This window comes from Pipra filicauda, unplaced genomic scaffold (genome assembly GCF_003945595.2).
Source record: "Pipra filicauda isolate LSUMZ 115617 unplaced genomic scaffold, ASM394559v2 scaffold568_size315820_pilon, whole genome shotgun sequence".
In the NCBI taxonomy this organism is placed as follows: domain Eukaryota; kingdom Metazoa; phylum Chordata; class Aves; order Passeriformes; family Pipridae; genus Pipra; species Pipra filicauda.
The window spans coordinates 141,270-168,560 of NW_024104718.1; the positions used below are offsets into that span (position 1 = coordinate 141,270).

General features: G+C 53.4%; 3 protein-coding genes across 5 annotated transcripts in view; 2 read left to right on the forward strand and 1 right to left on the reverse strand.

Annotated features, from left to right (window-relative positions):
* The window catches only part of NRBP1 (nuclear receptor binding protein 1), a 33,372-nt gene extending 17,569 nt beyond the window's left edge, over positions 1-15,803 (forward strand). Inside the window, exons 8-19 of one of the 2 annotated variants that reach the window (XM_027749485.2) lie at positions 20-43; positions 9,239-9,322; positions 9,582-9,640; positions 10,769-10,867; positions 10,941-11,073; positions 11,360-11,462; positions 13,105-13,155; positions 13,882-14,017; positions 14,104-14,157; positions 14,528-14,591; positions 14,698-14,753; positions 14,943-15,803. In XM_027749485.2, coding sequence (XP_027605286.1) covers positions 20-43; positions 9,239-9,322; positions 9,582-9,640; positions 10,769-10,867; positions 10,941-11,073; positions 11,360-11,462; positions 13,105-13,155; positions 13,882-14,017; positions 14,104-14,157; positions 14,528-14,591; positions 14,698-14,753; positions 14,943-15,041 — 962 coding nt within the window. In that variant the 3' untranslated portion in view covers positions 15,042-15,803. The remainder of the gene's footprint in view (positions 1-19; positions 44-9,238; positions 9,323-9,581; positions 9,641-10,768; positions 10,868-10,940; positions 11,074-11,359; positions 11,463-13,104; positions 13,156-13,881; positions 14,018-14,103; positions 14,158-14,527; positions 14,592-14,697; positions 14,754-14,942) is intronic. The other variant, XM_027749486.2, reaches the window with a different exon arrangement.
* Positions 15,804-15,890: 87 nt separating this feature from the next.
* KRTCAP3 (keratinocyte associated protein 3) lies at positions 15,891-18,317 on the forward strand. The gene is made up of 6 exons (XM_027749491.2): positions 15,891-16,100; positions 16,176-16,235; positions 16,799-16,999; positions 17,164-17,298; positions 17,635-17,726; positions 17,906-18,317. The coding sequence occupies exons 1-5, from the start codon at positions 15,891-15,893 to the stop codon at positions 17,716-17,718; spliced, it is 690 nt and encodes a 229-aa protein (XP_027605292.1). The 3' UTR covers positions 17,719-17,726; positions 17,906-18,317.
* A 259-nt stretch (positions 18,318-18,576) lies between these two features.
* Positions 18,577-27,291, reverse strand: part of IFT172 (intraflagellar transport 172) — a 36,378-nt gene continuing 27,663 nt past the window's right edge. For both annotated transcript variants that reach the window (XM_027749482.2, XM_039387476.1), the window contains 10 exons: positions 26,855-26,941; positions 24,914-25,030; positions 24,358-24,468; positions 23,457-23,576; positions 21,965-22,060; positions 21,222-21,281; positions 20,371-20,469; positions 19,854-20,007; positions 18,969-19,057; positions 18,577-18,739 (listed from right to left, as the gene is read on the reverse strand). In XM_027749482.2, coding sequence (XP_027605283.1) covers positions 18,650-18,739; positions 18,969-19,057; positions 19,854-20,007; positions 20,371-20,469; positions 21,222-21,281; positions 21,965-22,060; positions 23,457-23,576; positions 24,358-24,468; positions 24,914-25,030; positions 26,855-26,941 — 1,023 coding nt within the window. In that variant the 3' untranslated portion in view covers positions 18,577-18,649. The remainder of the gene's footprint in view (positions 18,740-18,968; positions 19,058-19,853; positions 20,008-20,370; positions 20,470-21,221; positions 21,282-21,964; positions 22,061-23,456; positions 23,577-24,357; positions 24,469-24,913; positions 25,031-26,854; positions 26,942-27,291) is intronic.

Sequence of the window (27,291 nt, forward strand, 5' to 3'; positions counted from 1 at the left end):
GGCTGCTCTGTTACAACAGTCTTTCATAGGATATTTGCTAATGGTGAGCAAACTTCTCCGCTCCTGTGATGTGACTCCACTTTTGTCATGTACATGATTTTATCTGTGTGTGTATCTGTATATATATATTTATATATATATAAGTGTGTGTATATCTCTATTTGTAACACACAAACATACACACTGATCTATTTACAGTGTTCCCTTGCTATAAGGCTGTACGTAAAACTGTTTGGCTTAGGTGCATCCTGCTTGGAGAGCTCATGTTCTGTGCCGGGATGCAAACCGTTCCTGTGCTCTTGGCCAGAGCCTTACAGAGAGGGAGCACTGCCCTTTGTGAAGTCTCCTGGTTGGTTAGTTCTCTCCCTCTCCATGTTCTTAGCGTGTGCTAGTCCACGGGCCCTGTGCATGCCGGCTCCCGCATGTCAACAAGCCATGCCTTGTTCTGAGCAATTCCCAGCTAAACTTCCCACGTCCATTAGGCTCTTCCCTGCTGCTGCTCTGCTGGCCTTGGCTGGTCCCCAGCCCTGGACTAGCCCCGCTGTATGCTTGGCTATCCAATTGCTTGCTTGTAGTTTGAACTCCTTAGATGTGTTGGTTTTAAGATGAATGTTTCAGTGAATGTGTCTGGCTCCTGATGGCCAGAGCCCTCCCACCCCAAATGAGTCCTTGGTTTGAAGTAAGCTTGGCTATTGATGTTATCCCAGATAAAGCTCTGGTTTTGGGAAGATATGTGCATATGAGGAGGGAATTGGGCTGGTGGGGGCCAGAGAAGGATTCGAGTGCTGCAATTTGTACCCTTATTGCATAGAATACCATGTTTACATGTAAAATAATTATTTTATTTTTGCCATCAGGGTTGTTCTCAATGTTAGAGTTTGTTTCTACTGAGTTGGGAACCACCAACCATCATCTGGAAGCATTGGAAAGGGAAGGGCCTGACCGGATGGGCTCTGTGCCTTCCACGTGTTGGCAGGAGGCCGTGGCTTGCCACTCTGCATCCGCAGCAGAGCAGATCCCAGAAAGCTGAACCTAGGATCTGGTGTAGCTGAGGGGGATGGTCATGTAGTCAGGGCTTGAGTCCTGAGGAGGGCAGGTGTTCCTGGGCATGGCTGCAGGCTGGGCAGGCTGGCAGAATGGCAGTGGGCAGACTGATCTGGGAACGAACCCGTGGAGTGGGAATGTGACTGAGCCTGGGTTCAGTCATGCTGAGGGCAGCAAGGCTTAAGGCTGGTAGCCATTTCTCCGAAATCAAGCCACCTCTGAGAGCAGAACCAAAGGCCCTGGTTCTTGCAGAGCAGGAGGAACCTGAGCCAGTGCTCTTCAGGTGCAGGGAGATGCTGTGGTACCTCCCCTGAGCTGGCCTTGGAACACTGAGCATCAGATGGCCTTGGAATACTGACCTTTCCTGGCTGGTTCCTTGTGAACTTGTTCTAACTGTTGTACCACAAAGTATTGTTGATATGAGAGCTGGGAATTGTTTAAGCCTTAGACATTGAACAGTGATTTAGGTTTGAAAACACTAAATATAGTGTATAAGGCTCCTATTTCACTTGAGCATTGAGCTAATGAGACTGTGAGTGACATGCTTTCACAACTAAGCTTATTTCAGTCATCACTTCACTCCCTTGGATTTTCTTGCCTGATGTTTAAAGACTTGTCATGCTGATTTCCACATCCTTAACAAACACCCGAGGCACTTAGGTAATGTAGAAATAAGAGGTTACTAGGATATCTCGGATCTGGCTTTTTTATTTTTTCAACTATGGGAAGTGTGGTTTAGAGAAAAAATAATGGATAATTGGAACCACCAGACATAGAAAAATCTGTCATAAAAATGGAAAATTCTTTCACTCATGATGGCATTGATTTAGTAAGATTTAACATGAATTGATGTAGTTTAGCTTCTTGCTGTACAGTTTTCTGTGTGAGTCGAGCATGTCTCTACCAAGCCAAATATTTTCAGTTCCTTAGAAACTTGACAAACTAAGGCAGTTCCCAAGATTTGTCTGTGACTATAGGTGCTGCTGGGAATGAGACTGGGCAGGTAAATAGTTTTGAGTGGAACTTTTTTGCCCAGAATGCTTCAGAAAGTCCAAGGTGGGATCCAGGTTACTTTTGGGGGGGGCATTCTCTTACTTAAAGGCTTTGTCTGCCGTGGGTCTGTGTTGTCTTTGAGACTCAGTGGTGTAAAAGCCTCTCACCAAGTGAAGATGCTTCTCATTTGTGTTGTTCTTGGGAAACTGTTGAACAAACTGGGTGGAATAGAATGAGGTTGATTGCAATTGTAATGGACAGGCATCTCCTGCTGTAGCTGCTGCTGTGACTACTGGAGTGGCAGAAACAGTTCCAGAGACCTGCCCTGGGTTTCTGGGTAAGCACGGAGCTCAGGGCAGGAGGAGCAGCTGTGGGTAAGTGACAGCCTGCAGGTTCTGTCCGTGGTTTGTGTTGGAAGTTGCAATGACTGGGTGTGCTCTGATTCGGTGTGTGTTTGGGGGAGTGATGGGGTTTTAAAGTCAGATTTAGTGGTAAGAATTGGTGGCCTTGCTGCAAAGATGTTTCTCCTACTATGCTGTGATGGTAATAAACTCATTTTTATTTTGCAGAAGGTTTAAAAGCTGGCTCTTGCTCTGTGTACTTACCTCCTTTGCTCAGTGTACCCTCTGTGTGTTGCTGTGAGTCATCTCACTCATGAAAACACCACAAACTATGATCTTCTAGACTGGTTGTAATTTTCAGTTAAACAGGACGTTTTAAAAGTTTTAAATGTGTCGGTTTAGTGCTCCAGGCTATGGAACGTCCCTGAGGTCAGTGTTATTTTATGTTGCATTCAAGGCACTGCTGCCTCAGCTTTGCTGGGCTCTGTTTTTTCTCTGCCTTTATGTGGCTTTCCCTATGGGTCAGGAGACATGGATTATAGTCATCCAGGTCTTCATTCACCCATTTTGGTATTAGCACAGCAGTTGCAGGTGTCTGCTCCTTTTGGAGCCCTTGGATTGAAGGCTTTGGGAACCTCAGCAGTTTAGGAGGCTTCTTTGTGCCAGTTCTGGAAAGATCACTTTGAACACAAACTGAGCAAAGGTGGCCTGTGGTGGCTGATCCTGCCTGAGCAGGGGGTTCTCAAGAGGTCCCTCCCAACCAGGACAGGTTTGTGATTTAGGCCTTGTGATTTAGGCCAAGCAGTGTTTGCTCTCTGGCTCCTGCATCCAGGGATGAGCTTTGCTGTGGGTTAAGTCTCCCAAGGTCCCTTTGGCATGTTGTGGAACAACAGTAATCACAGATGTGGAGTTTGAAATTTGGGAAAGTTGAACTGGAAATTCTAGAACTTGTGGACTCTAATTGCATTTTAGTGGAATGTCATTTATACTGGTTTAGTCCCCATTTCTGGGGGAGCAGAGCTGCTCACAACAGAAGATCATTTTCAGAGTCATGTTTCTGAGGACTTTGTTTTACAGTGTATATCTGTGTTCTGGGAGTAGAGGAATCCAGAGTAGCTCAGTCTGTAGCATTTCAGTGAATGTCTGTTCTTGTTTTTCTGATTATGTGTAATTCTTGCACTGTGATGTGAAGATTTTTATCTTTTTTGATATCAATACTGCATTGCAGTCAGATGGTGCAGCCCAAGCAAGGGTTTGAATGGTCAGTGGGACCTTCATTCCTCTGGTCTAGAACATGGAACTTGGTTTCAGGTGCACATTTCAGATCTCCAGATCTACTTTGGGATGAAGTTGTTTGTATTGTGAACTCTTCCAGATAAAATGTCAATAAGCTCCTAAGTCCCTGCTTAAGAGCCTGCATGCAGCCAGGATTGACAGGTACTAATCTTACAGCTCCTCTTTATCTGTTCTTATGTTTCCTGCTCTGCCTAGTTCCACTCTTTGCTTCCATTTAATGGATGTGGTCAAACGGATCAGGTTAAAACTCCGAGTGCTCTTTTACTTGAATATAAAAATGCCACCCACTGCTTCACGAGAAATGGCACAGTGTGACCATGTCCCTTGTGGCACAGTCACACAAGTGAATGTGCCTTGGCCCCAGTGGTGGCTGATGATGCCCTGGGCTGTGTTAGGCAAAGCACTGCCAGAAGAGGGAGGGGATGGTCCTGGCCCTCTGTTCGGCACCAGTAAGGCCACCCCGGAGCGTGGGGCCCAGCTGTGGCTCCCCAGGACACGAGGGACAGGGCTGGGCTGGGGAGAGCCCAGCGAGGGCCCCGTGGGGCTGCGGGGCGGGAGTGCCTGTGCTGGGGAAAGGCTGCGGAGCCGGGGCTGCTCAGCCGGGAGCAGAGCGGGCTCGGGGGATCCGTGGCTGTGGCACCTGCAGGGAGGTGCCTGGAGGTGAGCCAGGCGCTCCCAGGGGTGCCCAGGGACAGGACCAGAGGCCACGGCATGGGCTGGAGCCCAGAGGGTCCTTCTGGACCTGGGACACCCCCCTCAGTGCCCAAGGCAGTGATGGAGTCTCCATCCTTGGATCTACCCAAAAGCCATCTAGACATGGTCCTCGGCAACCAGCTCTGGGTGTCCCTGCTGGAACAGGGAGGTTGGACAAGGTGACCTCCACAGATCCCTTCCCACATGAGCCATGCCATGGTTTTATGATTCTGTATTAATTTCTGTGGAGAGGTATCCTTCTCTAGTTTTTGTGTGACATCAGCTTTCTGTTGCCAGTACCACTGGTTCTGCTCCAGCAGTGTTTTCTCTGGAGTGAACCATGGGCAGTGTTTAGCAGAGGTTGGTTATCCTGCTGGGAAGCAGTGTCAGTGGATGTGGCAGGGGTGAACATGTGTGTAAGCAGCTTCACCTGGCTCTGGAAACTGTGTAGTGAGCTTTTCTCGTGCTGTACCTATTTGCCCTTTCAGCTCATAATACTCAACTGTTAAAAACAATAAAATCCTGTTGCTTCTGATGACTCAGTGTTGCAAGTATTTTGCAATCCCTGATACAGATCTGAGGGTTGTAGCATGCTTGTATTCTGTGATCAGCTTAAATCTGATACTGCTTTTCCTGTTGGACTCTGTGTCTGATCACTGTATGCTTCTTTTTATTTGAAATAGCTTCCTAGTTCCTTATTTTCTAGGCCTTGCCCTCCCTAATAAAAAAGCTTTTGTTGTTGTTGTGTGCAGAGGAAGCGAGCTGTGAAATGTCATGGGGTTGTGCAGTCTTGTACCCTTTTGCAGGAGTGAAAATGTCTTGAGCATATGAGTGCAGGGGATAATAATGTGGCCTTGTACTTCTCCTGGCCTTGTGGCCACCCCTTTATAGCAGCAAAGAGATGGTCTTGGGTTCACTTGATAATTTTGGGGTGCCTGTGGTGCTAGTACAGTGGTTAATCGTATCAGTGCTGGATTGCACAGCAAGCCTGGGACAATCTTAGAGGTCACTTGTTGATCCTTCTTGCTGTTACCTGGTTTCCCTGTGCTTTCTCAGCCTGCTGAGATCTGTTGGATTGGGCACTGAGCCCTTTGCTGAGGAGGGGAGTCATGTTGTGCTTTGGAGCTTGCTCACACGCTTGCAGGAGCCTGAGCAGCTCAGTGGTTGCTGCAGGAGGAGAGGCAGAGCCGTGGGGAGGCCTGTGGGGAAAACTGAGGCACAGGCTGTCTTTCCTGCCTTCAAGGAGGAAGTGCTGAATGCAGAACAAAGGTGGGTGTGAGTTGGACACCACACAAGAGGGAAGTGTCCTCTGCAGCGTGGAGTGTTCCGGGGGCTGTGATCCCCAGGCACTCTGCTAAACCTGCCGTGGGGACAGCTGGGAAGGAATGCCACTACTGCATCCTTGGCTGGCACTGCTGACAACTGGTGGGTGCTCTGACGAGCCATCCACTTACTCTGGCCAGTTCTGCATGTCCTTGAGGGTTTTAGAAGTATAACCAGCTCCCCATGTTCCTGTAGGAATGCTGATTATCTCTCTTTATGCTTTTGTTGTCAGATTGAGTTCAGCTTACCAAATACAGGTTGCTTGTCCTACCTTCTGCTGTGCTCTTCCTATCACCTGCTCTGCACAGACACTGTATTTGGCTGAACCTTTCTCTAAAATTCATCTTTGCTAATTCCCCACCAGGCTGGTCAGTCCCAAGGGGGTGTGTCTTGCAGTCTGCCCCTTGTTGTCACCTTCTTGTCTTGAAAGACATGTTTGTTGTTAATGTTGGTGATATGGCTTTCCTTTGTGACCTTCATTGTTTGTCTTGCTTAATATAACCAAACTCAGCCTTGGTCCATTTGATCTCTCAGTGTGGACCAGCAGTCGTGTGTGAGTCGGGCAGGAGAGCTTGTGTCAAAGGTCCCTTCAGGTGTGTATTCTTACCTTCTACAGTCAGGAGCTTGGTTTAAAATGTAGGCTTAGGTGAAGCTCTAAAGCCCAGTCAGTGCTAAGTGGCCTGTGCACCAAGGTGATGGACCTGCAATAGCACAGTGACCAGACCCAAAGTTTCTTGTCCCAGCATCTAAAATCCTGTCACAGGTTAAACAGCACTTGTGCCTGCCATGTTGAACACGCCTGCAGGGAGTTTTTCAGAGCTGACCTCAAGCAGGTTGTGCTGTCAGTGACACAGAGCAGGGCTGTCCGTGCTCAGCTCGGAGGCACACAGGAGATTCTGGGGGTCTCATGCCATTCCTCTGCTCCTGCCCTGCCTCAGCTCTGCAATAACAGAGCAAGGTGATGCCTGTCACTTGAGTCAAGCTGCACGTGAGCTGGGATATAAACGTCTGGAACAGGCAGATTCCTTGCCGAGTGTGGTCGATCAAACCCAGCTGCAGAGCCAATCTCGGCAAGGGTGATGGAGAAACACTCCAGTGGGAATCAGCAAGTCTGGCACAAGGACCAGACTACCAGAGGTGACAGGTCCCTGGCTGACCCACAGCAGCAAATTCAGAGCTACCTGTCTGTGTGTCCAAGTTGGAGATTCCTACAGACAGTGTGAGCCTGGCTCTTTCCAGAAATGCTGATGCCACTGCAGAAGGTCTATAGGACCTGGATGCAGAGGAGCTTGTTATCAAGTCCTTAATGAGGCCCAGGCAGCCATTATAGATGGAGGCTGCTGGGCTTCCACTCTACCTGCCTGTCCGGTATGGGAGTGTCTCGGTTACCACACCGTCACTGCTGAGGTTTCTGTTGATAATCTGGTCTGTGACTGATTACTGCCTCATCCCTCTCCTTAAATGGGCTCAGGAGCCAAGAACAGAATGGCTGGATAGGGGACTGGCCCTTGCCATCCAACACGTTTGTAACAGGATTTAAAGACCCACTGAAAAATGAAACTGATCCCAGCATCGCATGAAGGGGACTTTATCCTTGGCTGCTTCTGCTCCACGTTTGGCAGGAGAGGGTTCTCAAGTTTTGGGTTTGTGTTTCCTCTTACAATCCATTGTACAGATAAGAAAGGCAGAACAAATAGAAGATTCAGAAAATAGGTTATTTCCTCTCCCCAGACTGTGTGTTTCTCCCCCATGAGTTCCTCTGCCATGCCTGCAGGAATCACAAACACCTGTATGATAGTTCCTGTACACTGCATCCTTGACAGGCATCAGGGATTCCCATAAACAACAATATAAATCTGATGTTAGAACAGAACAGTTTCTGAAGCCTTAAATACTCTCTTTAAAAGGCCTGGTATGAGAACTCAGTGTGCTGGACAAGCTGTGGGCACTTTGCTCCATGAACTAAAGGTGGTGCTGAACGGATGTGTTGTGATGGGGTAGGGGCTGCCCCATGGAGGGGTTGGCTCCAGCAGCACAGGAGCACGTTAGAGGACTGGACAAACTCCAGTTGTAACTTAGGAGTGTGAAATACAAAGCTACACAGAAGTCCAGAGCTCATCATTTGGGAACTGAGGAGGATCAGGTGTTTGCTGGCCACTCGAGGGAGGGTTTTGAGCTACTTGCCACGTGGAGGGTGTTGAGATCCATTGGGACAGAGTCCCCAGTAGAGAGAACTGGTGTAGTTGTGCACGACCCTGGCCAGAGCTTGTCTAAAGCAGTCAGTGTCACTGGGAAAACAGATCGGGTCTTAGGAGAGACAGCTTACGCTGCCTGGGGATGTGAAGGTGAGAGGACCTGGTGGTGTCTGGGAACAGGTGAGCACTAGGAATTAAGTCATCTTGCTGGGCTCCCAGAATCGGAGCTAGCACAAGAACAAAAAGCAGTAAGCTACTTGTGAATGTTGGTTGGGAAAGAAGCGGCTGGCTACTGGAGCAAGCTCTGCTGCCAGCTCAAATCAGATACAATGATTTGTATGAGCCGTGCAGCAAGGCAGAGCTGAATTACTGAGGGTGGTCCTTCTTGTCTGACTACAGCCCAAAGAACATCTTTCCTCTGAGACTGGAAACTAGTCTGGTCTCATTCAGATGGGAATCCTCTTTGGTGTGGAAAAATACAAGCAGTTTGGCATGTCCTGGGTGAGCCCACATTGTACCAGTACAGACCAGGACCGATTGTGATTGCCCAAGAGGGTGACCAGCTGGGAGATGGGCCTGAAACTGTGGGACTGGACACATTCCAGTGTGACAGTAGAGCTTCAAATGGGTGATGGCTCTGTGCTCCCTGCCCACCTCAATGTTTCTCCCTGGCAGAGACAGCTGCTTAGTTTTAGAGGGTTGCTTGCAATCTCTGCAGAGGTTGCTGTCACAAAGGCTTATCTTTCATGGGGGTCCATACTTGTGCTCTGCTCACTATTCTTGTGGCTGCAAGTTATTCCCTCCCCACAGCTCTGAGTGGTTTGTGGAGGTGCTGGCTGCAGGGAGGCCTCTGATGGTCACCTCCCTCCACTTCAGCAGCTTGGCTTAGCTCTTGTCTGAAGGCACTCTGGCACCAATGTCTTTCTGATAAGTGTAAGAGTTGCCTGGTATATCCATCCTCCCAAAACCCTGAGGTGGTGACTGATAACAGTGACTTTGGCATCTCTGGATGTTCCTTGGGCTGCTGTTCTGGATGAGTTGCTCATGACAAATGTTATAGATCTGATTGAAGTTTGGCACTTCAACTGAGAGTCATTCCCAGCTTGTCTTCTCACGAGGCAGCAGCTGTGGTCTCCAGGTTTGCCCTTGGAGGGTGATGCTAAGCTGCCAAGGAAACAGTGCAGGACTGTATTGGGACAGGTGACTGGAGAGGAGGGCTGTGAAGAGCCACCTTGCCTCCACCATCCTGCCCCTTTGGGCACCAACATCCCTGGAGTTGCAGGTGTTCCCTGGGATCTCATCAGGGATGGGCTATGGTTTCCTGTATCCTAAGCATTCCTGACTTTCTTCTAGTGGCACCGGACACGATTAACAACCACGTGAAGACCTGTCGTGAGGAGCAGAAGAACCTGCACTTCTTTGCCCCGGAATACGGAGGTATGGCACGGCTGTGGCCACAAGCCTGGGTTTGTTGGCTTTACTGATGCTTCCAAGCTGTTCTGCGCCTTGTTCTCAGCTCCAGGCTCCTGTCAGATGTCACATTAACAGTTCTGGGCCATTTGCCTGCTGAAGTGCTTCAGCTTCTCTGTCCTTTGGTAGCAGAGCAGGGAGAAGCTGCAGGACTGTCCCAGCCCTGCACAGAGCGATGCTGCTGAGTGCAGGGCTGAGTGATAACAGCGCTGTTTCTGTGTTACAGAAGTTGCCAACGTCACCACTGCTGTGGACATCTACTCCTTTGGGATGTGTGCACTGGAGGTGAGTGTGGAGCGTGGGCTGTGGGACAGAGAGGATAAATCTGAGGAAGGAGATGGCTCTGGAGAAGCTGTGGCCATGGGTGGGTTACCTTGGTGACAAGTGTGATTTGTTCTCAGAGCCAAGTTCACTTTGCCTTGGAGGGATCCCTGTGGAGGCTCCCCTAAGAGCCTCACTAAGAAGTAAAGGGCTCAGCGATGTGTAGTTCTTCCCAAAATTCCTAACGGGTAATGAATATGGGTCTTGGCCAGTCCTGAGGTCTGACCCATTGGCTGGTGGGAACAGTCACTGCTGCCAGTTGTACATAATGTCCATGTACGCTCCCAGCTGGGAAGCGTGTGTTCCTCCTGGGGTGTCCGGAGCAGAGGGCAGCTGTAGTCCATGACTTTTTCTGGGCCAGCCCGTGCCCATCTGATAGAGATGCTGGTTGTAGTCAGTGTGAGTCTACACACCTGGTTGTAGCAGCTTTGTGGTTCCTTAGTCCTTGCAGTCAGCAGGCCCAAGTCCAGGAAATGGGAGTTGTTGCTAGGAATATTTTCTGGAAAGAATTGTCAGAAAGAACCAACACGAAGAACTCTCAACCTGTGCTGCACATTTCATAAATGAAGCAGGAAGAGAACTGTGGAAAGATGCAACTTTCAGGAAACAAAACTTGAGTCTAAAGACCTTCTCTGCAATATTTTCCAGCCTTTCCTAGCTGGGAATTCATGTCTGTTGTCTGTAACCCATTCTGGGTGTGTTGTGTGGTTGCTTTTGTTCTGTGATATGGAGTTATTCACAAAGCCAGGAGGGACACTGTCAGATCCTGGCAGTAATCCAGCACTGCTTCATTAGAGGATGGAATTATCAAGTAGAATGACAGGCCAATGGATCATGAGGTTCAGAATGGGGACACTTAGTGTCCAGGGTGCTGCTGGCAGAGTTCTCAGGTCTCCCTGGCAGTCTGTTGGGGTGCTAGGAGCAAGCTGTCATAATGAGGAACCACTCTCTCTGTCTCTCCCAACTGTGACCTTAAATAGCCCCGAACAGCTTGGCTGTGATTATCTCACACTTGGCAGTGGTCTCCTTGAGCTCTCTTCCCTGCAGTCTGTCATTCCCAGTGGAGTCTGATGCTCTGCTCTGTGTTTGCAGATGGCGGTGCTGGAGATCCAGGGGAATGGGGAGTCATCATATGTGCCGCAGGAGGCCATCAACAGTGCCATCCAGCTGTTGGAGGACCCCCTGCAGCGGGTGAGCGAGGGGGGTTGGTGCCCTGCATTGCTTGGTGGCATTGCTTGTGGTCTCATGCCGTTTTTGTCTTTAGGAGTTCATTCAGAAGTGTCTAGAACAGGACCCTGGCAGGCGCCCCACGGCCCGAGAGCTCCTGTTCCACCCAGCGCTGTTCGAGGTGCCATCGCTGAAGCTGTTGGCTGCTCACTGCATCATCGGGCACCAGCGTGAGTACAGAGCCCTGGGAGCCACATCCCCTCATCAGTCTGTGTCCTGCAGAGCTTTGCCGAGCTGTCAGTGCAGCTGGCTCCCCGGGAACCCCCCTCCCTGCTGCTCTGCATGGGCAAGGACCCGGCTGTGGGATGCAGCGGTGGCTGCTGCGGGGCCGGGAGGGCTGCGGTGCCCAGCCTGCTCCAGGAGCATCAGAGAGCTCAAGACCTCTCTGCTTTTCATTACTTTTCCAAGTCTGGAAAGAGACTGCAATTGTTCTTTTTCCTTTTTTAAAAAAATTAGATATGATTCCTGAAAATGCTTTAGAAGAAATGACCAAAAACCTCGACATGAACGCGGTATTGGCAGAGATCAATCATGAGGACAGGGAAGGAGTCAAGATGATGTGAGTCCCTGTGGTGTGCTCTGGGGGCTGCTGGGGGCAGCAGTGCTGGGGCCCTGGGCTGAGTGCTGTGGGGTCTGACTGGGACTCTGCCCATCACTGAAGTGGTGGTGTTTCACCACTGAGGGAACCAATGGGAGCTGCTGGAGCTGGAGGTGAAGGAGCAGTCGCTGCCTCTCTGGGCACACAGAATTCTGGGGAGACTTCTGGGTGGGAGGAGACCTTGCACCTGTGTCCTGGGAGCAGATTCCACGCAGCTGAGATGTGAATCTTTTCCCAGGTGGAGGGGTGGGAAGTGAATATGCTGTAGTTGGAACAGTCCTCAGTGAAACATGGCTGAATAGTTTGGGAGGGTGCTCAGACCAATCACAGCCTTGTCAGATGAAGTCCAACACCTTGGAGGAAGAGCTGCTCCGCATTTTCCTGATGGAGCAGCCTATTCCACACTGCACAGAGAAAGGCAGTTGGGGCAGCTGTCAGTGACACACAGCACCACTTACACTGTAGGAGTGGCTCCCTGAGGGAGTGACTGCAATGCATATGGAGCAAGCAGAGTGCCAAAAAGTGATTTTAGATAGCAAAGCCTTGGCCACTTGAGGGATTATCTGAAAAGACTAACATGTGAGTGCTGTGTTCCCAGAGAAGCCCAGGATGCTTCCAGGGGAGCCCAGAGTTCTGAGATGCTCGAGCTACTGAACAAGAGTAACCAAGGTGACAAGGAAGAACAGCTCTGTCTGTTTGAGCAGCTCTCTGAGCCATAGAGACCCTTCTAAAAACTGACCTTTCAGTTGTCATAGTGCTAGGAAATAATAGTATGGAATTCCTTTGGAATGTTTTTGATAAAGGTTCAGAATGGAGGACAACAAGTGAACAACCAAAGCTGTGCAAGAGAGATCCTTTACATACATGGGATGTCAGTCTGTGTGGGTTTGGCTGTCTGTAGGCACCAGCCTGGGACTTGATTTTGGTAGTGCCATACCTCGGAGGTGCTGGAAAAGAGAAAGGAAGAGCAGCAATGACTTGAAATGTCAGAGAGCATCACTTTTGAGTGGTTCATCAGACTGCCATGCAACCCAAGCTGCCAGAAAAAAATTTTTGTTAAAAACTACTGCTGTGTTAGAGGATGGGACAGTCCTAGCTGCTGGGAGCGTGGGAAGGGCTGGAGAGTGGTCAGGGAGCCAAGGCAGGTATGCAGCCCACACCAGACCTGTGGATATCCTGTCAGGGTTTGAGCAGTTTTGCAGTCCCTGCCTCATCTCTGGAATGCTTCAGAGCAGCCTTGAGACGTGGGTTTGGCTATTCAAAGTGTTTGTTGCAACCAGTGGGCTGTGTGGCAGGTGTCTGTGAAACACCTTGCCAGGAGCAGTGTCATCGGGCCACCTTCCAAATAACTGTGCATTGGACAGCTCTGCAGGGAAGTGAGACTGCTCTGCCCTAACCGCTGCCTCGTCCTTAGCTCCTCTGGGTGGTTGTGTCCTTATGGTAGGATTGGAGCCTGTCCCATCTGTGGCTGCCTCTGTCCATATCCATCCTGCCCACAGACACAGCCCAGGACATGGGGATTTGGAACTGGACCCCAAGAGACCCGAGTGGATGTTATTGTGAGATAACTTCTCATCTCAGGACGTTTTGTTTTGTTTTCCAGCTTCTCACAATCTCCGGCGTTGGAGCTGGACAAGTTCCTGGAGGATGTGAGGTAAGAGGGTTTTTTTAAAGGGCACCTTTAACTGTGTGTGAGACTGGAAAAATTTCGGAGAGCCATAACCTCAGACCCTGTTATGACCCACCCCAGAAAAAGGGGAAGGGGGGGGTAACTCAGGTTTTTATCAATAATTCCCTTGGGGTGGATTAGAGTGAAACGACACTGAATAATCGGTGTCTGAAAACATATACTGACAAGGTTTATTTCAACAATTCTGTATCAACAAGCATGCTAGCAGTTTGGGTGTTGTCATAAAACAATGCAACATAGAGATAACTTTTGGGGGGGAGAAACTGTTTAGGGGAGAGGAAGCAGAGAACACAAAAGAAATGGACATAGTCACTGCCCACTGATCCAGCGATGCTTGAGAGCGATGGTCATGATTCGCAGGCGGTGGGGGAGAAGGAGAACCCCCAAATTCTCAAAGTCACCAGTCAGTTTATATACCCTCAGCATGCTTTTGCACCTCCCTGGCATGAGGGGTTGTTTGCCTTTTAGGGCTTAGCACTGGAGGGAGGGATGGGCCCGACTGGCCACCTGAGGTGTCTTCTTGCCTTTTAGGGCTTAGCCCCTCTGAGGCAACTCCTTGCCTTTTTAGGGCTTAGTCCACCTGAGGCATCTCCTTGCCTTTTTAGGGCAAAAGTCAAAACCTGCAAACTCCCGGAATGCATAAATCATTAACTGTTTCAGTCTCTGACAGATCCTGCTCCTTTCTTGTAGGAACGGAATCTACCCCCTCACAGCTTTTGGGATGCCGCGGCCCCAGCAGCCTCAGCAGGTCGTGGTGAAATCTCCCATTGCTCCCCCGTCAGTGAAAACCCCAACTCCAGAGCCCGCTGAGGTGGAGACACGCAAGGTGAGTGCCGGGGGCTCCGTTCCCCCGTCCCGTCCCCAGGCAGGGGAGCCAGGCAGCCACTCACTGCCTCTGTGCCTCTGTTCCAGGTGGTGCTGATGCAGTGCAACATCGAGTCCGTGGAGGAGGGGGTGAAGCACCACGTATGTTCCCACTTCTGGCTGAGCTGGGGGGGACCAGGGCAGCCGTGCAGAGCTCATGGCTCTGATGTGCTGCTGGTACCTGGGAGGACCCTGTGCTGCCACAGCTGCCGCTGTCGGGACCCAGAGCCCGACTTGGGCTGTGCCAGCCACTGACCTGTGACCTCAGCCCACCCCCAGGTCCAGGCTTCCTGTGTGGGATGGTGCTGCCAGCCGTGGTTCGGGACGAAACTGGCTGAGGCTGCTCTGTCGGACCCCTGTGGGGCTCTGGAGGGGTGGTTCCCGTCCTGGGGGGCATTTCTGGGGATGCTTTGGGCCGGCCGTGGCAGCCTGCAGGACTGCAGTCCCTCATGAGAACTTCTGTGCCCCACAGCTGACACTGCTGCTGAAACTGGAAGACAAGTTGAATCGACACTTGAGCTGTGACCTGCAGCCCAGTAAGTACCTTCTTCAGCCCAGTAAATAGCCTTCTGACCGTGCTGAGGTGCACTGGGGCCAGCAGTGTGTTCGGACTGGGGACTGACACCCTTCCTTGTGTTGCAGATGACAACATCCAGGAGCTGGCGGCTGAACTGGTCCAGCTTGGATTCATCAGCGAGGTAAGCAGGGGCTCAGGTAGAGCTATAGGCCTGTATTCCTTTCTCAAAGTTCAATGATTTAGGCCAGATCAACCCTTTTCTGATGGGGAGGCAGGAGGAATAAGCCATGTCCCTGCCCTGGGGGGCTCCAGCCAAGCTCTCAGCTTTCAGTGGACAGGGCCTACCCTTAATTGTCCTTGTTCTCCCCAGGCTGACCAGAGCAGACTCACCTGTTTACTTGAAGAGGCGTTTAGCAAGTTCTACTACACTCGGAATGGATCCCTGACGGCAGTGACCGTGTCATCTTAGCCCCACGGCTCCCGGGCGGCCAGCGCGGCCTCGCTGCCTGCGACCCCTCTGTGTCTGCCCACCACTGTCGGGCATCCGCAAGACCCCAGCTGCAGTGCTTGGAAGCTCATCCTGCATGTGCCGTGGCTGGGCTCAGTGACAGTCCTCCCTGCCCGCCTCTAAAGGGGACTTTGCGCATCAGTATTATTTCCAGCCCTGTTTTTGTTGGGATTTTGCCCAGGTCATGCTGCAGAGCTGAGGCCTGGCTCGGGGTGTTCTGCAGCCCCACTCATGTGCATGGAGTTTGTTCTGTTTGAATTGTACAAAGTGTCTTTTGCACAGCACCGAAATGTTTTTTTTTTTTTTTTTTTTTTTTTTTTTTTTTTTTTTTTTTTTTTCCCCTTGTTTTAATTTAAAGGTAAGCAGGGGTGAGCCCCTATGCCCCGCCCTCATCTGCACCCCCCGTCACTCCCCCCCCCCGTTCCCGGGCCGCGGGGCCCGGGGGTGGCCGGGCTCCCCACCCTGCCCGGCGCTTCGCTCCCGCCCCCGGCTGCACTTTGTTTACTGGTTCGCACCCGCCCGGGGCCGCGGCGTGAGCCGGCCCCGGGCTGTGGCCCCGCGGCCCTGGCAGCCCCCCGCTCTCCCTGCGGGCCCCGCGGGCTCCCGGGGCTGCGGGGGCTGCAGCGGCCCCGTCGCCCCGTCCCGGCGCGTGGCGGGGCTGAGCCGCGGCTCCTGCATCTCATTTCTATCATTTCCTATTTTTAATAAACTGTTTTGTAAATACGCGAGTGCCGCCTCTTTCCGGGCGGGGCGGGCCGGGGCCGCCCGTCCCTGCCCCGGGGCGGTGCGAGGGCGGCGGTGGCGGCGGCCATGGCCGGGGGACGGCGGGGGCCGGGGGCGCTGGCGGAGCCGCGGCGGCTGATGCGTTCGGGGCTGGGGCTGATCGTGCTGGGCCACGGCAGCCTGGTGCTGGGCGCCATCGTGCACGGCTCGGTCCTGCGGCACGTGGCCGGCGCCCGCCGAGCCGTCACCCCGGAGTACGCGGCGGCCAACGTGGTGTCGGTGTGCTCGGGGCTGCTGGTGAGCGCTCAGCAGGGGCCGGGCGGGGGACGGTGGGCCCTGCCCGGCCCCTGCTGAGCGCGGGTCTCCCCGCAGAGCATCGCCGCCGGCATCGTCGCCATCCTGGTGTCGCACAATCTGTCCCGGGCGGTCCTGGTGAGTGCGGGGCTGCGGGGCCGAGCGGGCCGGGGGCCTCGGCACGGCCCTGCCTCGCCCACGGCCGCTCCCCTGGACCTTGGCCCCGCGGGCTCCTTCCGCCTCGGCGGCGGCTGCCGGGGCTGCGGGTGTCGCCTCTGCCCGGCTCGGCCCCGCCGGCGGCCCTGGGAGGGCGGGAGCGCCTCGGTGGGTGAAGCTGCAGCCGCGCCGGGGTCCCTCATGGGCTGAGGGGGGGCGGACACGGAGCGGGGGGCGCGGGGCTGAGCTGCGGCGGGGGGGTCCCAGCGCTCTGCCGAGTGGGGCCCGTGCTGGGCTCCCCACGGAGCCCGTGAGAGGGGGCGTCCGGTGGCGCCGAGCTCACAGGGGGTGAAGGATGTGAAAGGTGAGAGACGCTCATCCGCGGGCAACGAGCCGTCCTGGAAGAGGCAGGATGTCGGAGCAGATGTCTGCCGGGTTCCCAGCACGCCCGCGACCCTGCAGAGCAGCTCTGCAGAGATGGGGGTGCCGGGCCCTGGCATTTCCCCCATCTTGGGCGAGCCCCAGTCGGGTGTTCTTGCCTGCAGCACTGGACCCTGCTGAGCGTGTCCCTGCTGAACTGCCTCCTGTCCACCGCGTGTAGCGTGGGGCTGGCACTGGCCATCGCCCTCACGGTGCACGGCCGGGGCACACACCTGGTCAGGGGCTGCAACAGCTCTGCGCTGCCTGCGGACGCCCGCACAGCCATCGCAACCAACGACTGTCCCTTCAACACAACGCGCATCTATGTGAGTCTGCGGGGCCGCCACACACCCGTGCTCCTCCCATCAGCCTCTTTCTCTCCCTGCTTCCTCTCGTTTTTCTTCTTCTGTCTCCCTCTTCTCTCCCCTGCTGCCTGGTGTGCAGGCAGCCTGGTGCAGTGCCCACACTCTGCTGACCCCCTGCTCCACAGGACACGGCCCTGGCCCTCTGGTTCCCCTCCCTGCTGCTGGCAGCTGCAGAAGCCGTGCTCTCGGGCAGGTGCTGTTTGGTTGCTCTGGTCTTCCGGGGCATCGGGCCCTGTGCACACAGCTGGGACAAAGAGCAGGTATGCCCTGTCCAGCCAGATGGGTCTCCCTGTATCTGCCCCACAGTTGCTCCCTTTGTGCTGCATTTTGAAGGTGCTGGGTTCTGCTGGAAACAAGCAGACTGTGCAGCAGTGGGAGGGGGGGATGCCGAGTTGGAACCTTTTCTGGCCAGCCTGGGTGCCAGACTGGCACCCCTTCATCTTGAGAGTTGTGGACAGACCCTCTTCTTCATGCCCCTGAGAGTCAGGGGCTCTTGTTCTTCAAGCCTTGTTCTTTCCTTGTGTAAACTGCCCATCACACACTGTTGCCACCCTCCCCTTCTTTTTTTTTTTTCCCCTTTTTTTTTTTCTCTGTAGCTGACCAGGCCAAGTGCAGTGACGGAGAGGCCACCCCGAGAGAGGCAGCAGCTCCTGGCAGGGCTGGCTGAGTCTCGTGCCTAGCTGGAGAGGTGAGCGCAGCACATGGGCCATGCTTGAGGACAGCAGGGTGCGGGCTCTGCCATCAAAAGGGCCCCTGCCCACACCAGCCCCCCAAAACACCTCTTCCCAAGCACATGGCCAGTGGTATCAGTGCGATGCTGGGACCTGCAGCACAGCCTTGCACTTACACGTGCTCCTTCACTCCCAGGTGGTGCTGCAGGAGTGCTGTGATCCAGAGCAAGGTGACATCACACCTGCACCATGCCCTGCTGTGGGTAAGGTGGGCTGCAGGGGTGAGGGGTGTGCCTTCCTTCTCCCCCCGCCCCACCACCCTACCTGGCACAGATCCTGCAGGTCAGAAGGTGCTTTGGGCCCCAGACACTCTCCCCCTTCTCTCCCCAAGCTGCCAGGCCCTTCCTGGCATGCTGAAGGCTCTGTCAGCAGTCATGTCTGTCAGCAGTGACTGGGGTGAGCAGAGGTGCCGGGGCCCAAGTCCTGGTGGCACTGCGAGCAGGTCAGCTGGCTGTGCCGTGCTCAGGCAGGGCAGGGAACAGAAGGTGAAGAATCCTTTTGGTGTGAGCCTCTGGCTTTCTTGAGTAAATAAACTTTTCCACACTGGCTTCTGTGAGTGGCTCTGCTGGGCAAGTGCTGGCTGGGAGCTTGGCCTGCTGAGGGAAGGACCGTGCAGCTGCTGGGAGAGTCCATGTCCATGCTCACCACTCCCTAGGCACAGGGATGTTGACAGAGCCATGGTCTCAGTGTGACAGTCGTCCATCAGGGTGGAGGTTGAGACTCGTGTACAGGGTTTATGGCCCTGTGCCCCAGCAGCTGCCTGTGTTGTGGGCTCAGCATCCCCTGGCACACAGGAGCACAGCAGGGTTGAGATACACATTTATTGGGGGTGGAAGGGGAGGGTGCTGAAGAACTGCCCTGAAAGCTTCCGTAGTCCTGCTCACTGGAACGAGAAGCTGGTGCTCGGGAGTGCCCCACACCACCGTCGAAGAAACTCGATCACATCCTGGCCTGCAGGGCTGTGGGATGTCTGCAGAATGAGAGAGGTCTTGGCACTGGAAAGAGGGCCCTCTCCCAGGGGGCTCCCCGAGAGTACCCCGGGGGCTGACAGGGCTGGGGGGCTGTTAATTCCCACCCAACAGCACATTGGGAGAGTGAAATAAACCTTCCTGGGAGAGTGACTCACCCAGCATGACTATTGTCAGCATGAGGGGCTGAACCCACAGCCTGCCTGCCTGCCCCACAGGGTCCTGGCTCACCTTGACAGCCATCATGAACTTGTACCACGCGTCCTTGTTGACTTCTCGGCCTGGCTTCAACTCGATCTTGTTTCTTAGTACAGGGTATCCTGGGCACAAAGTGACACATTCAGAACAAGCTGAGCCCCACAGCAGACCCCCAAACCTGGTGCATCCATTCCCTCTGCCGTGGTTGGGGCTGCCCCATGGCACAGTGTGGAGAGAGCGATACTGCCTCAGGCTTTCAGAGACCAGAATGAAGAAGGGGGTGCTCAAAGTGGCAGGATCAAATGAAGATGAAGGCTGAACTGCCCTTGGCCAAGGACACCCAAGTGAGTAGGTCAAACAATGGCACCCAGCTCCTGATTTTAAAGCCTGTTCTGGTGGCTCACCTCTGCTCTCCCTTCCCTGATCCTCTTTAAGTCCTGCACTGCAGTCCAGTACTGTCTGAAGTGTGCACATGGGGAACAGACCTTGCCAGAAGTGACAGCTTTTGTAGAGCAGGGCAGAGCAGGGCCAGGTGCTGCCCGGGGACAAGCATCTGTGCTGGCCAGCCTGGAGTCCCCAGACAGAGCTGTGCCAGCCTGAGCCATCACAGAATCACACAGAGTGGCTGAGGTCGGAAGGGCTCTGGAGTCTGTATGGTCCAACCCCCTGCTCAGACAGGGCCACCCCAGCCCAGGACCATGTCCAGATGGCTTTTGACTGTCTGGAAGGATGGAGATGCCACAACTTCTGTGCAACCTGTTCCAGCGCTCAGTCACCCTCCCAGTAACAAAAGGGTCCTTCTATCTCCTCCAGCAGCCACAGTCTCCCCACTCCTCTCCCAGACCTGCCCGGCAGCATGTTCCCACTCCCTGCATGGCACCATCATCCCCTATCTGAGTGAGCTGGCCTGGAGCTTACCTGTGAGCAGGCAGGGCAGGGAGCGCACCCCGGTCCCTGCTGCCACCAGTGAGGCTTCGTAGGTGTTGCGCTCGTCCTGTGGCAGCACCTGCTCCAGCCGCTGGTCCATGGACATGGTGAGCACCCAGTCCTTGACCTCCTCCCGCTGCTCCTCCTGCAGGCACAGGCCAGTGCATGGCCTGGAATTGCTGTGCCGCTGCCTGGCTGCAGCCCCGCAGCCCCAGGGAGCACAGGGGAGAGCAGGACACAGGCATGCAGGACGTGCACAGGTGAGCACACACACGGGTGGTGCACAGGAGAGGGTGAGTGCGTGTGTGTGTGTGTGTTGGAGAGCATGGGAAAGAATGTGTGTGTGTGTGCGCTTGCAGTGGGGTGGGGGGCACAGAGCAGGGCCAGGGCTGGCTCTGTTTCCATCCCCAGTAGTCCCTACCATCCCAGCTTCATCCCAGTCCCTGTTCAGAGGGCCCTGAAGTACCATCACTGCTCACAGGAGCTGGAGAATGCAGGTGACACTCACAGGCACATGCTGTTGGGCTGGAAGTGGCACTTCAAAAGGAATGTCTGTTCCCTGGAAATCAGAGTGGTCCAGGGAATCCAGGTTCCCTTCTTCAATGGCCTGGGAAAGGAGAAGTGGTGGAGCACTGGGCAATGCCAGTTGTGGAGCTCACAGCACAATTCATGGTGAGGATGCCCCTGTCTGTTCGTGCTTTGGTGACCAGGCCCTCCTGGCATCCACGGCCACCCTCTGCAGTGCCCCTCAGACACTCTCCTACTCAAACTTGTCAGGTGGCCTCAAAGAAGGGAAAGATGTAATCCAGGGCTTTTATTTTCCCCCAGCAGCTGCCAACAGCTCTTGGGAGTGTGGCACAGTGAGGTCTGTCAGCTCCCTTGGGTTTGGTGTTTCTGATGACCAACCTGCTGGTCAAAGAAGGGGCTGAGGGGACTCTCGAGTCTTGTATCTCAGTGGCCAAGGCACTGGGTGGTGGCCTCCACCCCCCAGGTAGTTTTCTTTCCCTTGGAACAACTCAAGTGAGCTCATCCCAAAAGCTGTAACAGCACCTATAGCCATAAGGACTTCAGGCCTAAACTGTCAGGCCAACGTGCTCTTTGCTGCCACGTGCACTGTGGCATTGGCACGCCCAGGGCTGTACAGGTGCCCTCCATGACAGGTCCTCCCACAGGTGGTGTGAGGGTACCCAGTGCTGTGCACACACACACTGAGTGGGGTTTGGGGCTCTCCATCAGCATGAACTCCAATGTGCTGCCATAAGAGCCTCAGATGTGCCCTGCCCAGGCTGGGGGTCTGCGGTGGCCCCACTGCTCGGTGTCATTTTAGTGGGACAGCCCCCCCCCGCAGACCATACGCACGTCTGAGAGGTCCAGGAAGCGGTTCAGGAAGATGAATGCCATGTTCTCCCAGCTGACTGCCTGGTACAGAGAGGAACCCCGAGTGAGACCGGGCAGCTCATCCTCACAGCCACAGCTCTCCTCCCAGAGCCACGTCTGGGGAGGACATGGCTCTCTTTGTGTGACAGCATCCCACTTGCAGCACAGGAAATGGACAAAGAGACTGCACATCCCAGTTTGCCACCCCCGAGGAATGAGTCCCTGGGACAACCAGCCCCGTGGCCACAGGCTGTCCCGCACAATGCAGCCAGGCATTATGGACAGGCTGGATGAGGCTTGGAGCAACCTAGTCTAGTGAAAGGTGTCCCTGCCCACGGCAGAGGGTGGAATGAGATGAGCTTTAAGGTCCCTTCCCACCCAAACTATTCCATGATTCCATTATTGCACAGCCAGGTCCAGGCTGTGAGGGCATGCTGCTGTCCTCGCCATGTGTCACCTGGGCAGACTGTCAGACACTTGAGTGACCCAGAGCAGTCTCACAGCCACACTAACAAAGCCATAATGTGGCCTCTGTCCACCCCTGGCTCTGCAGGTCCTGTCGGTTGGCTGAGGTCTGTCCTCCCTGCCTGAGGCTGGACAGCTGCTGGAGTTTGGCTATTGGGCTGCAAGTGCAATCAGGGGGGAATTTGGGAAGATAAAGCTGAGAATCTCTGAACCCAGGGTGCCCCACCTCCTCCTCTGCTCTGCTGGCAGGTAGCTCTTACCTTGGCAGCTACCCCAGCCTCATAGAAAGCCTTGTCTGCAGGGAGCAGATCCGTGTGGCGCAGCAGGGAAATGGACAGCTGGGCAGCCATGGTGTCCTGTGAACATGGAGGACAGGAAAGACACAACAATTCAGCACAGAAAAAACAGCTTGTAAGGGATCTCATGAGATCACACCACCCCAGACTCACGGCAGGGACTCTGCACCCACATGTGCCCTACAGGTAACAAACAAAGGTCAAAAGCTTCAGTTCTGACCCTGACTTCCCTCACTACTGAACACATGGGACTGTCACCTGAGGGTGAAGTTCTTCTGTTTATGAACATTGCTATTTTTCAGTAGAAGCCAACCCCAAATTCCCCCCATTTGAGTCACAGAACAGGTGAGGTTGGAAGGGATTGCTGGTGACTGCCAAGTCCTGCCCGAGCCCTGGTCAAAGCAGAGGCAGGAACATGCCTGTCAGGTTTTGACTATCTCAAGGGATGGAGACTCTCCAGCCTCTCCAGGAAACCTACTCCAGCCACAGTCTCAGTAAGCTTTTTCTTGTATTCAGTTATGTAAGAATTATGGAGTGGAGATGAGATGAGGAATTAAAGGGGGATTTCACTTTTCTGCTTACCAGATATACATCATCACACCAGAACTGTCAAGGCCACCCCTGCTCCATGATCCCAAATAGACTGGGCAGCATCTCAACATTCCACAGCTGTGAGGGTCTGTACAGACTTGCTGTCTGACATGGTTCTGGACTCCCAACATCCACACATACAGCCCTGGGGAAGTCCCAGTCTCCCCTGTGACTTTCACTGGGGTCCTAGCTGTGGCAACCTTTCCTTTTTGCAGCCTTCTCCATCACAGCTCCAGTCCCACACTAATACAGACCTCTAGCACAATTCCACAATCCCACATGGATCAAGACTTCAGCAGGGAGGCTGCTACATATTGTGGTCCACAACAATTCCCAGTCCACAAAAGACTCCAAAATACTTACAGTGCCTTTTGTGCCCCCCTCCCAGGCCCGTGAGCTCCCAAAGCCCCCTGAGAGGCTCAGCACACAGGGCCAGCACCTGCCAAAGCCCTGGGCAGATGAGCTGCTCTCAAGATTGTGTGAAGCCCAGCAGCTCTCGCAGCCCAGGACAGCAGAGAGGAAGCAATCCCTCTCCTGGGAAGACCAGATTTTTTGTGAATCCCTAACTTTCTGTGGTGCCTTTGCTCTCACAAGTCATGCCAAACACATGGATCAGCTTTCCCCTGGTTTACAGCTCAGCCTCAATGGCTGGGGCAGTTGCCACTATAAGCAGGGAAGACCATCTCCAGTTTCACCTGCTGGTGAAGGGCTCCCAGATCACTGCAGTCCTATTCCCATGCATCCGTGATACATCTAAGTGCTCCATGAAGTGGAATAGTAACCTGTGGATATCCCTGAACCTGCACATCCCCTCAGGGTTCCCCACTCAGGGTGGTGACCTGGCAGAGGAACTGCAAAGCCTCACCAGCTGCTTCAGGCCCTGCGCAGCGGAGCGGGTGGCGCAGTAGTGGGAGATCAGCAGCATCCTCTCGAACTCCTCGTGTGCCGGAGTGTTTGCCTCGCTGGACTTCACTAGGTTTTCACACTGAGAAGAGAAAATGAGAGTAACTGAGGGCATGAGAGCACAAGGGCACTCTTTATCCACTTGAGGCCAGGAAAGCCCAGGGAGAGAGGGAACTGAAATATCCAGGCACCTCTAGAACTGGAAAGGGGCCGGGCCTTGGGTGCTCGGCCTCCCACAGCATGCTGAAGGAAGGAGGCTGTGGGAGCCAGGAATAGTCAACAGTACTGCAACAACAGCCAGCACTGGAGGCAGGAGTGAGTCTGGATGGACAAAGGGGGATTTGCTCATTTCATCTGTGCTAGAGCTATTTTGTCTGTGCTATTTGTGGGACAGAAACAGTGATGAGGCAATCATGAGCTCTGAGGTGTTCTGGGACAGGAATGAGGAGCAGAAGGCTCTAAGCATCCCTGGGAAGATGGGGAAGACTTGTATTTTCCAGGCTCAGTAGCTCTGTGCTTTCCCCATGCAGCCTGGTGAATATGGGTGTAGGATGAGAAGTGGACGTGTCATGATAGCCTCTCATGTTGCAGTGACACAGAGAGCTCTGCAAGGGCCAATGTCCAGACCCACTTCTAGGATTTGGCCTCGAGTGCAGAGTCACCTTCTTCTCTGCCTTCTCTTGCTCAGCCACATTCATTTCACATGATCCTGTTGTCCTGCTGTCCACACTGCCATCTCTTTCCCCTGAGCTTGTGTTCTAAAAACACTACCCATGCCACCCGGTACGATTCTTCTTCCTGTCCCGTCAGGAGTCCCCAGGGGCTGGAGCTGAAAGGGCAGCGGTGGCCATGGCCACACTCACCAGACTGAGGAGCACATCCCGCAGGTCCGCCCAGCTGGAGTACGCCTCGGCACAGTTCATGCCAGAGGCATTCACCATCTCCACAAAGAGACGCTTGTAAATGTTGAAATTCTGCAACAAAAAGGAGAGAAGTGTGGAAGGAGCCAGACCAGGACTCAGTGTCTCTGGAGCTCTCCTGCTGCCAGGCACAGACTGAGGGAATGGCTCCTGGTGTGGCAGTGCTGCAGGTTGCTGGCTGCAGGGAGTGCTGGGGACAATGCAGGGAATGGGAAGGATGGAAGGATGCTTCCTGCAGCCAGTGCTCTCTGAGAGGCAAATGGTTCCTTTTGTTCTGAACTTGGTGCTCAAGGTGTTCAAAACAAACACAAACACTCAACTCCCCCTGCTGCTTCAAGTAGAGAATGTGCCAGAAGATTGCCTTTAGCCCTCTGGAAGAATCCACCGCAGGGCTGGAGTGGCTTGGACGTGCTGAACAGTTGGCAGTCCCAGTTCTGACTGGGAGCCTGACTCAGGTGGCAGATCCCAGCACACTGGGATGTGGTGCTGCCCTCATTACCTGCGGGTTGGCAGGGGCTCCATGGTGGACGTACAGGCGCAGGGCCTTGTCCCAGCTGCCCTCCCGGATCAGGTGTGTTGCGTACAGAGCGACGTACTTGTGCAGGACTTTATAGTTCTGGAGAAGACACACAGAAAGCAGCAGCATGAGACTCGTGAACTGAAGACTTGTTCCTCCGTGGAGACAGATTCAGCCATGTGTGCACCCACTCACGCACCTGAGTCCCAAAGGGCAAGACAGGTAATCAGAACCAGACTGTTCACAGCACACCTGGGTTTTGATTTGGACCCTACTGACACCTTAATCCTGGCTAGCTGATACTGTGCTGATCCTCCACACATGCAGATACAGCTGTTTTCCAGCTGTTCAGCACTTGCCAAAGAAATACTGTCAAACACCTGAAGGATGCAGCACTCTACTGTGTGGCACCATGGGTACTGACTGTAAGCCAGCCCTTAGTCTAGCGAAGAATTAGCTAAAACCCTTGGTGAAGATGTTTGTAATTTACAAGGCTGCTCTAGTCCATTTTCCACAGGATGTCACAGCTCCAGGACTCCAGACCTCCTTGGAACACTGCTCATACTTGTGCTGACCCCACAGACACTTCTGAGGACTGCTCTTGGCCTCACAGAAATTCAAGCGAGGAAAGACCTCCTTCACACACGCTTAAATATAGTAATAAGGAAGAAAATGGCACAAAATGTGCCTGTTAAAAACTGAGCAATGGAAGCAAGTTTATTGTGCAGAAGAGAGACCAGTGCCCCAGCAGACGTCTAGAAGTTGAACACCCAGGCTCAGCACAGCTTGGGATAAAGATTCAGTCTGGTATGTGAGCTGTTCTGATAAATGTAACATTATTGCTGTATAATCACTGTATATCAGCTGAGTCAAAGTGATGATATTCTGAACTGGTTACAGAGCAGGGTGGTGCTAATGCTCTTAAGAGGCACGAGCAGACCAACATCTCCTTGGGCTCAGCGTGACCGTGGGGTGACTGGCCAACAATAAACGGACAGAGCCTTTCCCAGGGAATGGAGTGTGCAGTTATTTTTTGTGGATGAAGATCAACACCTGCGGCTCCTGATAAACAGAATATCAGTACAGGAGCCTCCAAGAGAACAACGATTACAATAGGGACCATCTGCACCACAGAGAAGCCCAAGTCTAAGCAAAATCAAGTTTGTTCTAGTAGAATCCAAACTCAGGTTGCTGGAACCAAAGTTATAAAACCACACTCGCAGACATTCCCAGTGCTTTTCCAAGGCATCAGTGCTGGCCCAAGTGATAAACTGCGGTGTCTCCACTAATGGCAGATGCCACTGCCAGGGCTGCCCTGTTATTCAATCTGAACCAATACCTCATTCCAAAAAATCAACACCTTCCTTTGGTTATCTTCATTATCAACAACCACTGAATCATTAACCAATCAATCACCAATCAATAACCACTGAATACAAACCATCCCTCGAAGGAGATCCTGGTAATTGAGAGCTTTCTCCTTCTGTTACTGACATGGAAGAGTACTGTAAAACAGTTTAATTTTGCTTTTCTTCATTTTTATTACCCTGCTCAGGTAATTTTGTTACTTTTAGGTCAGAAAAACCGAAAAAATGTCGAATTTGCTTTCCTGACAAAGATGTCTCATTCCAACTAACACCAGGGCTCTCCAGAACATGGAGAAAGAAGGCTTTCTTCTACAGACCCCTCTGTTTCCATGGTACCAATTACTTTCAGTCCAAACAACTCATTTAGCTTCTTCCAATGCTCCATTAACCACAAAATTTAAACACAATATGCTTCCCCACTCAGCCTGGCTGGCCATGATGGGCACAGTGGTGTGGTGTTTCCTGAGCTCCCCATGCTGCCCACCCGCTCCGGCTGTCCCTGCTCCAAGGTGCCAGGGCCCTGGGCCTGTCCCCGAGGGCTCACACAGGCACTCACCTGCTTAGCTGCGACTTCCAGGCACTTCTCCCACTGCTCCTGCTTTGCATATATATCCAGAGCAGCCATGACATCGATTCCCACCAGCTGGGGATGGAAGCAACCGTAAATTCACTGTGCAGGCCAGGCTTCCTACTCACATCCAGGCAGGCATCAGCTCACCTGTGTCTTTTTCTCCCAGACACACAGTCCCTCCCTCTCCGTGGCATGAACTTACAGAGCCAGTGTGACCCATCTGCCATCCAGAGAGACCTGGACAGGCTGCAGAGGTGGGCCTGTGCAAACCTCATGAAGGTCAACAAGGCCAAGTGAAGGTGTTGCACCTGGGTCAGAGCAACCCCACACACAGATACAGCCTGGGTGGAGAATGGCTGAGAGCAGCCCAGGGGAGAAGGACTTGGGGGTATTGCTGGGCGAAAGACTGGACATGACCCAGC